Source organism: Diorhabda carinulata, chromosome 7 (assembly GCF_026250575.1).
Source record: "Diorhabda carinulata isolate Delta chromosome 7, icDioCari1.1, whole genome shotgun sequence".
Lineage (NCBI taxonomy): Eukaryota > Metazoa > Arthropoda > Insecta > Coleoptera > Chrysomelidae > Diorhabda > Diorhabda carinulata.
In genome coordinates, this window is record NC_079466.1 from 18,108,310 (window position 1) to 18,118,880 (window position 10,571).

Here is a 10,571-nt window from a genome sequence, read left to right on the forward strand (position 1 = left end):
GAAAAATATCGTTTCTAATCAACTATGATGTGCCGATAGCTCCTTCTCTCTATCCTTGATACGACGGTCGTCCACTATTATTTGGCAATTATTCCGATTATATCGTTTGTTGTCGCAATTTTTGACCCTCCCGAATGCTCGTCATCCGTCAAGCTTCTCAAAAAAAATATTTTTCCTGTTACGTTTCACATTTTATATGTGTTGACAGGTAACAAAATTTCACTTTTTAAAATCTCTTTTTTCCCTGAAAAAAAGAGTCCTTTTTCCAGATAATATATAAACACATGAGCAAAAGTGGATATTTGATTCTAGAATATTTTATGATACAATAGAGTGATATTTCCTCTATATCAAAGACACAATTATTGAATGCGAATATATCAACTCCCGTTGATATACCGTTAGTCGCAAATTCGCTGTTATTTCAGCACCACTACACTTCACTATCCAGCACCACCACACGTCTTAAACACTTCACTATCTAGCACTATAACACGTTCTAAACACTTTATTAGCTATTTCTGTCCTGTGTGCTACCGATTTAGTTAAAAAAAAAACAATGTTACGAATCGCTGCTATGATAAAAATTTATATAAAATATCTAACGAATTCCGGGTATATCAAACGTGCCGCACCTTTATAGAATTCTAGAATTCAACTACAAGCGGACAAGACTGACTCTAGAGCCAATATCTCGAACTTGCTTTTAACATTACGTTTTCCAAATATTTACATTATTTACAAACTCGATTCCAGTGCTCATTTCATTGTATTATTTTGTTTCTATATCTTATATATTGGATTTCGTGTTTCATGGATTCAAATAATTCCAGATTGAGTTTTTCTATTTTCTATCGAGAACACACTCTGTATCTAATAATCTCACAGTAGATACCAATATCAGAGATACTTGAGAAACAACTGGAACCTTCAAGTTTTATAGATTAGATATAAAAATATAAAATCAAACCTCCAGACCTCCACCTTTAAAATTTTCACTTCTCAATATGAAAATATTCGTGACTGCATTATTGTTAGCATGCCTTAGTAAGTAAGAAGAATTTATTCTATTTAAAACTTCCAAAATTAGATATTCCCAGTTCTAAATGAAGTTATTTGTAATGCAGCAATATATACTTGCTAAAGAATAATAATTGGTTTCTTGGAACTTACCCATTTGCTATGTTTTAAAATTACAAAAACTTTCAATTCACATTTTTTTTATTCTATTTAATCATTCCATATACTTTCAGCACCTCATATTCACATAAATAAATTTCAAATATTGCTCTTGACTACTCTTCGATCAATTTCTATCAAATAGTGCTAAAAAGTTTATTTTCTGGAGAATTTTTTATCGTTTCCAGCATTCCAAGATTAGGAAATATTTCAAAGAAGTATGGATGTTTATTCATTCTCGATAAGAATCCTTCAGTTTGTTTCGTTATCACAGCCATGATTATCGTAAAGATGTTTGCGTTCATCATTTAATTTGAATGTTTGGATATAAAATGAAAAAAATCCATGCAAACATGCTGCCAAGGTCTTCTACTAGTAAATATTTCAAGTCTGTTTTTAAATCCGCTTTTCATTGATGTGATTCAATAATTATTGAGAATGGGTCATCTATCACGTTCAACCATCTAATTTGGTATTCGGCTATTAGTACATAAGACAAAATATAACCCTAGACATTCCTCAGTTTCAATGTTACTGATATATTAAGTTATAACAATTTTAAAATGTCGTTTAATTGAAAGCAGCATTTCAGCAAACATTTCACATAGATTCAATTCAATTGATGAGAACTAACAGAAACCAAATAATTTCAAAAGTTGAATGAAGATTGAAGTACTGGATTAGAAGAGAGACATTTATTTAGAAAGAACCAAGTACTTTCTAACGTTTATTTCGTCAAAAAATATGAATCTATTTCGAACATTATATAGCTTAGTTTTTTCACCGTGGAGAAGGCTATACCCTTGTATCTTCTTTTATTTGCTAAATAAGTCGCTAGAGGAAACCTTAAGTCAAAAATTAATTATTGGTGCTAGGTTCCTTCTTGAGTAACACACTCGAATTTTATCTTCACTAAAGTCACTAAATTCTTATTGTAGACGAAATCGTTTTATGCTAGACATATGAAAAAAACAAATGAATATATTTCATAATATTTCTTGGATTTAGTTTTCCAATGTTCAAAAATATTTTATTCATGATTAGTATTCAAACATTAGTGATTGGCGAACATTTTCAGGCATGTCTTTGCAGAACACACTAGAAGAGAAGACTGGGTGAGTGATGATTATTTATTAAGATATTAAAATAAAAAACTGTTCTGAGATTCATATATACAAACACACACACACACACATCATTTTGTTTTGAAAATGAAAATGACTCATTTTTCTGAAGTTTCATTTGTTTATTCACTGTTATAGATACAACATAAATGATCCTGATTTATGTAATATATGTGAAAAGGTAGCTGGAGAAATCAAGAAATTTTTTGAACAAGATATGTCAGAGGTGAGTCTTTTTTTTTGTAATATTCCGTTTAAAATTTTTGATTTCGTAGTTTCTGTATTCATTTTGGTAAAAAAGCATCGCGTTGCTTATGTATCAATATTGCGATCATTTGCTGTCCTCACAAGATGGTGAAATGTCTATATACTTAAAAAAACCATAATGTCATTTCTATTGATGGACAATTTGTTGACCAGTGCAATAACTTTCAAATCACCATCAGAATGATGTGGAATTTTTTCTATGTAAGAGTTATCTAACTGAATGATGAATATATTCTGGATTCTATCAAAACTAGTATTGACATAATTATTACTTCCTAATTATCGTATGTAATACAAGTTCTAAATTCATATTACTCTAAAAACCGTCAGATTTATACGATTTTAGTTCTTCTTCTTTTTCTTTTAAGTCAATTGCGTAGTAGTAGAAAGCTCTTCCTCGTTAGAATTCTCTCAAGTGCTTTCTCAAATCATCCCTCAATCATCGCCGAGTTTATATTGAATAATGGTAGGAGGTACAATTGATGCTCCACCAATGGTGAGTTGTGAAGAACTATTCGTTTCTTACAATCTACAGGTGCTCCTAATAATTATCGCAGCCCGGTGTATGAGTGACATTCACTTTTCTCAGTTGCTCCTCCAAAGTTCTCTGAATCTTCCCACCATTCCGTCTGATTGTGGATGCAGTGATGTGGTCCTGGTTTTCTTGATACCCAGCATACTGCAGATTTCTCTGAAATCCGAAGACTCGGAAATTCTGCCTTGGTCGGAATGAAGCTCCACTGTAACACCAAATCTCGAAACCCAATTGTTTTTGAACATTTTCGCGGTTACGAATCCAGTTCCCCACTATTTGCTGACAACCTACCCAGTAGAAATACTGCTTCATCTTTGTGACTATTTTTATCGTTCCCAAATGTCCACTATGATATGCTGATAAGAGATTCCGCATCATGCAGTTTACCTCTAGTATCTAAAGACGGTTAATATTGGGCAACCTCAAGTATAACATACCAGGTTTGGAGAAGAGTAGCAATTATGATTGTGACAGGGAATATGCTGAGCAGACTAAGAGGTCCATTGATGTCTTGTTTAAAGGTCACATTACTCATGTAAAATATGGACAACCGGAATTGTCGAGCATGCTGCCACATGTATTGACAAGCGCTGACGTTGTTACATGTAAAAGTAGTTGAAATAAGGACAAAGGACCTACTTTTTACAGCCTACTCTACAATTTATTATTTAAGGAATGAATTTTCCGCTGAAGAGATATTTTCGCTTGAATAGTTTTTCGAGGGAGATTGGTCAATTGGTGGAAAAATTTAGTATAAATAGCTATAGGTTATAGGTTTTAGTTGACGCTCAATATCTGAAGACAATAATTTGGTTATCAAAACGTGCATCAGACAGTGTAATTGTGAGTGTTGGTGAAGTGATAATGTAACCCGTCTGACGCAATTTCAGACGCCATGTTGATCCACATTTTTCCTCTTTTCTAGTTATTACGTTTTTTTCATTATGAATCAACCCTCTGAGCCTGAGCAATCTCTTCTTTTGAACAGAAATCATTTGGTAGTAGCTCTATGAAACGTCCATCGATAATGTTTTCTAGTGTTTTCTTTATTCCTTGCCTTAGAATAATGTTTACGACGATTTATATATTTCCGTGTTATACGGTATATTATCAGATTAGAAGACTGTCTTAACGGCTTCGCAAAGAGCAGTGAAATTATTTTCTGCACCCTCTCTAACTGCATCTACTCGTCTTAAGTTGGCAACTTTAATTTAATACCAATTGGTTCCGTAGTCACTTTTTGTAGATTTTCGAGACGGTTTTTCAAATCATCGACTTCTTTTGAGATGGTTTTCAAGCTATAGACTTTGTTTTGAGATGTTTTTTAAGCCATTAACTTCTTTTAAGATGTCTTTCACCTGTCTTCAGCATAGTACACTTCATTTATTTTTGACTCACTCAGAAGCTTCTTTTTCCACTGCGCCATTATACTCAACTGCTCTTCTCGATTTTCTAGAACGCTCTTGTCAACTTTGTCTATTTTTTCATTAATTTTTTCTACTTAATTATTCCGCATATTCATTTTATCTTCCATTTTTCCGAACATTTCCTTAATTAAACTGGCTAGATTTGCATCGCTAGGAGATTGTTCGATGGTCTTTGGTACATCTTCGTAATTAAATTCAAACATAGATACATATTTCCCTGCTTCTTCTAAAGCTGTCTGCAAAACTATAACTAATTATATCTTAAGTCCTTTTCGAGGGAGACCTCTTTTCTTTCACTCGCCTTTCATTTGCTCGACTTTTAGTTTGTCTAATTCTACTAATTCAATATTTTTCTACCTCTGACACCGTTTCACTACCACTGGATTGCTGCATTACAAATTCAAATATACATAAATTAAGATTCAAATGTAACGACAAAATCTTTAATAATAACCAAATTGACTATTAAAAAATACATTTTCCCATCTCACTGACACTCAGTTTTCAACTGACTTTTCATTCCGATCGCTTCATATTTGTTATTATTTTATTTGTTATATATGTTTCGTTTTTCTGCAGACTTCTAGAATACTAAAAATAAAATTTCTATGCATTTTTGCACCTAGTGAACTTTGCGTATATTCGCTACAATATTAAAAGTATATATTATATCTTGAAGAAAATTCAAGTAACGTCTATAGGTGAGAATAAAAGGTTTCATAATATGATCATACTACATCAAACATGTACTTTATTCAGATAAAATGTATTATTTACCCTAAAGCTGTCGATTCTGGGTTTGCTGGATAAAATGCTTATTAAATGAGACGTAATGTCATATAAAAGCGAATATTTTTCAAAGTATTCTTTTTTCAATTTATAAAATCTGTAATTATTCTAAATGTTCTATATGGGTCGAAGTACAGAAGACAGTACGTTCTTAAATTTTTGTATTGAATGGATAAATGAGACAATAATTCAAAATTTTTTATGATATTAGGAGGAGGCGGAAGAGCTAGTGAAAGAGGTATGCAGTTCATTAGGAGACAACTTAGGTCAAATATGCAAAGATGCTTTGGTTCCAACCATCAGAGATATCTACGAAGTGCTTGATGACGATCTTTGTAAGAGTCTTGGCCTCTGTTAAGTTATTCATTTGTCACTAGACTAGCATATTATTCTCAAAGTTTATTGAATTTTAAAAAAGTGAAATGTAACTTCCACAATAATAAATGTTTTTAACAATCACTTTGTCGTTATTCATTTGGATTCTAATAATTGGCAATCGATCTACCTCAGCTTTTCATATGTTATACTATGGATGAGCTTATATTTTATGAAGAAATTCTTCAGTATTGCATTTGAAACTATATTATTGTAGAATTATTAGTACTCCTATCTTATGTCCAGAATTGGTCGAAGTAAAATTATTCGTTTCATGCACATTTTCTATAAATTTCATTGGAAGTTCAATGGAAAACAGGCGTAGTAAATATTTCCGATATGTATTTTATACGACGCGACGCGACGCGACGTGACGTGGCGAAGCCGTAACTTTTATGTGCCATTCGGATTTGTATTCATTAAACGTGTCATATTATTGATTCAAGATCATAAGAAAAATGGATTATTCGTACAAACTCACTTGACCCTAACTAAAAACAAGACTATAGTGGCCAGTTTATGAGCGAAAACCAAAGTGTACTCGTATAAATATATTCCGACCTTTCAAATACACATGTATTCATCACCGGGGACTGGTCAAGTGAAACATAAAAATATGTATAAAAGTAAAACAACATTGAAAGTTCCTCTTATTTTTTTTTAACAAAATTTCTTGAGTAAGGTCGTTATAAATGGAGTTTAATTAGGTTAGCTCCTTACCGATAACGAATTTTATTATTTATTTCTTTGCAATATGAAAAAAGATTTTTTTTATTAGCGAATTGATCAATTTGAGCAATGTATGTTGTTTCCAAAAACAGACAATTTTTGTAGTTGCTTTCAGTAGTCAAAACTTTCGCAGATTCATAATCCATAGAGTGAGCTCCATAGAAAACGTGTTTTGCATCAAGAATCTGTAAGTGTATAATATGTTGTCACTTTTGTGAGAGGTTCTCCGATTGAAGAGTTACCTCTTAGATCAACCAAAGTATTTTAATCACGAATTGAACAGAACATCTCATGAACTAAGCTAGTCACTCTATTAGTCAGTAATTGTCTTTCATTTTAATATAAACAGATTAGATATTGAGGATTGGACTGTGATATATCTTAATATTATGTTTACTGAGTTGGAATTTCTGGAAATGTTGATGAAATTCATACTGAGCATCCTGTCATTCTACAATTACATTATCACTGACAATTACACTGTCTGATGCGAGTTTCGATAAGCTAGTTATCGTCTTCGGAGACTGAAGGTGAAATTGAACTTATTAACTTGACTTACTTGTTTCATAGTGAATTTTACCACGAATAAACCTTTTTTACAATTTTTGGTGAATAAAAAATATCGCAGAAATTCCGTTATAGTTTATAGATCCCTCTTTAATTGATTTGCTGAATGTGAGAAACTTTTACAATAATTTAATACAATTATTGTTTTGATACTTGGATCATATAATTAGAAAGTTCTTGATATGATACATTACTGTCTATTAGTTCTCTGGATAACTCTAAATATTAATGTTTCCCATTATAACATTATATTTGGCAGATAGTATGACTATTACTCGTAAATTTAGGTTTTCTTTTGAAAACTGCTTAGTTTCATATAATAGTTCTTTAAATACAGAAGATCTTGAATATGGTTATTTAAAATGTTAGTTGTTCTAACTATAAATTTATTTCTTGCGTGTTCATTCTGTTTAAAAGAAGAGATGTACCTAATCAATACAAGCTAACATATTTTTTAATGAAATATCTTCAGGTTTAATACTAAATTTAGAGCCAAGTGATAGAAACTGTAGATTAATATTGGGTATTTCTATATTTAAAATAGTTTTAATCTAATAGTCATGGGCTTTAAACATCTTGTCATATTTTTTTACCAAAAATGTCTAAAAAATTCTTTACTTCTTTCTAGAAAATAACATCAGATATATAGAAAGAATATTCATACAGTGCGACTACTTAAGCTGGAACCATATAGAAACCATTTTTATTAGTGGTTTTATGATATTGTGGATAAAATACTCTATTTGGAAAAAGGGGATGATTACGAAATTATCTGTAATAAGTGTGGGAAAATCAGCAGATCTGTTGATGTCTGGTTAAAGGTCATTTGAAACTTGGACGGATATAAAAATCAACTATTGCTAATCACCGTGTCAATCATGATCATTCAAAGAGTATAAATAGAGGAAAATTATTGACAAGTGGGAACAGTAGTAAATTGATGGATGATTTGATATTGTTAGATGTGGGAATATTTTAAATATAGGCTATATAGACCCATACCTCACAGTTCACTTCCTAAATTAATTGGATAGCAATGAAACAAGGAAATGTAGATTATCACCTCCGGTCTCTGAGGACCTTGACTTGAGACAGTGTGAATGTGTTAATGTGGTAGTAGTAATGAATACTGAGCTCACTATGAATATCATCAACGGTTCCAAAAATTATACAATTACTCTTCACTCATAACTATAACAGCTTTTCAGTATCTTGTATTCGGTAGGAGTAAAAATTTGATATTTGACTGTATGTACTTACCACTAATTTAACACTCGTAGTGTTTCTTAATTTTTATACTACGTATACATTTTGATATTATTTGAATAATTGCAATTGGATAGTATTTGACTATCAGATATATTATGATATTTTAATTCTCTTTGTACATTCAGGGTGAGTTACATAAAAAAAACCAACTCCGTTATTTGTCATTATTCAAAATGTTTCAAATGTCTCAAATCACGTTGATTTTTTTGTGAGTTTTTATTTCTTACGATCAAGATATTCAGATAAAATATTCACACACATTCATTCAACAATTTTATTTCATATTTAATTTGAGGTGCCGTACCTTCTAAACATGAGAAGCAACGCATATTGATGGTCATGTGAAAGTTTTTTGTCATATCGGAAGTAAATTGAAGCAAAAACATTATACTAATAGATTTTATTGTGATAATTTTGTTTTTATCAATATTAAATCCATAAATTATACTTCAAAACTGTGTTCATCGACTTCAATACAATAATTATTGAGTCGTTCTTCAAATTACATTGAACATTCCAAGAATTTCAGGGGTTATTGTACTATCCGTTATCTTAAATCTTCTAACAGGGCGAGTTCAGTTTTATAAATTTTGCTTCATGAATCGAGGGACATTCCGAACTTTCTTCCAATCCTTTGTCTTGAATAATGTTCATTAAGGTAATGGCTCACAGCTTTATTGTTATGTGGAGGTGTACCGATTTGGTAGAAAAAGAAATCATCCTTATGCCTATCCTCATAAATTCCAACCAAAAACATTCAATTTAAGACAGTGTTAGGTATGAATTTGTTCGTATATATAGAATGAATAGATTTACTGTAGTTCTTATACACGTTCCGTTTTTGAAAAATATTAAAATAATATCAACTCTGTAATCTTTTGACAGTATACCTAAATCTATCTACTAACAGCAATATGCAACAAACTGTCATCAAATTAAATCATCAATTTGTTGTATAAAAAATCTGACACATTATCAAACCATACCTAGGCATTGTGACACATTTTTGAGAGGTGTTGAACTTCAAATTTACTCTGACAATTTTTTGCAATGGCGGTTAACCCTTATGTCTGGATTTATGATCTATATGCTTTTCTAATAATGTGCCACATGGTAGTATATGAATATAATGTATTGAGGAATTGGAAGGTGAAGTTGACAAATGTCTGTATCGTGAAATCGTATCCTTCTAGATCAAAGATTGACTTCGTCCAGTGTTTTCTTAAAATCTGTTGAATTCTACCAATTATCGAAATAGCATATGATATTGTAAGTATCAGTAATTCAACATTATCTCCAAATAAAACCAAAAATCCGTCAACTGTCTTGCTACAACTTAACCTTCCTATGGACGGAATTCCAAATGTTGCTACGTTCATCACAATCTGAAGAGACGTCATTTCAAAAAAAATTCTGCTGATAATGGAACCTAAGCAAATTTATTAAGCTCTTTAGTTCAAATTTTTGAAGCCGTGAATATATTCATGCACTATTCACTATCACTACACAAACACTCACATTTACACCACTGTTTAATGCGCGTTTCGTTGCACAAGTTATAGTCTTCAGAGACCTAACGTAAACTTGAACTTACTCAATTTACCTCACATATTATAAAATTAAATTTTCCTTCCCTATATGATTCATCTCGTGGGAAAGAATTCCACTGGGAAAACCCACTTCAGAAGGAAAATTCCACTTTCCAATCCTATCTGATAAACTTTGGAATTGACTGTATGAAAAAAGCCCTTTTCCTCAATTTAAACTATTTTTATATATTTATATTTCTCAACTAATTTATTCATGTTCAATTCGAAGATTCGTCAAGATTTTTGGTATAGTGTAGAATGTGGTTTGGATTACTGAATGTCCAATTTCTTGATAAGTAAAGAATAATCGATACACATATGCTCAAGAGCATTTTGGACAATTGAGATTTTTTTGTGTTGTAAAGCTTGTTTCAAAATCAAATTCTTGTTAATGAATTTTTAAATAAATATTATGCGTTTCAGGAGAGAAAAAATGGACTGTCCAATATAACCTCTGGTATTGATTTATAATTTGTGTGAAAATGCATATTGTGTAGTTATTCTATTTAATCAAAGATTTTTCATTAGTTTTTATGAAAACTTTTGATTAGTAAAACTTATAGCATGCATATTTGCTCTTATTCAACTCATTTCAATTTATTGTTTTGGTCGTGTACACAATAAACCACGCATGTACTTTTGTTAAGATATTAAGCGCGTATAGTTGACGGTTAATAATGCAGATTTTATGACTGAAGATCATTCATGCTCAGATGGTCCG

At 31.2% G+C, this 10,571-nt stretch overlaps 1 protein-coding gene across 1 annotated transcript; it reads left to right on the forward strand.

The window, feature by feature from the left end:
- The first annotated feature begins 931 nt into the window (after nt 1-931).
- Nucleotides 932-5,780, forward strand: LOC130896282 (uncharacterized). The gene is made up of 4 exons (XM_057804275.1): nt 932-1,047; nt 2,258-2,294; nt 2,442-2,529; nt 5,533-5,780. Exons 1-4 carry the CDS (start codon nt 1,008-1,010, stop codon nt 5,677-5,679), a joined length of 312 nt encoding a protein of 103 aa, XP_057660258.1. The 5' UTR covers nt 932-1,007; the 3' UTR covers nt 5,680-5,780.
- Nucleotides 5,781-10,571: the final 4,791 nt, after the last annotated feature.

Excerpts from the sequence above, each read along its gene's own strand:
- LOC130896282 (XM_057804275.1), top strand. The coding sequence starts at position 1,008 with ATGAAAATATTCGTGACTGCATTATTGTTAGCATGCCTTA. Across the intron at positions 1,048-2,257 it reads ATTATTGTTAGCATGCCTTA|GCATGTCTTTGCAGAACACA; the intron begins GTAAGTAAGAAG and ends GAACATTTTCAG. Across the intron at positions 2,530-5,532 it reads TTGAACAAGATATGTCAGAG|GAGGAGGCGGAAGAGCTAGT; the intron begins GTGAGTCTTTTT and ends TTATGATATTAG.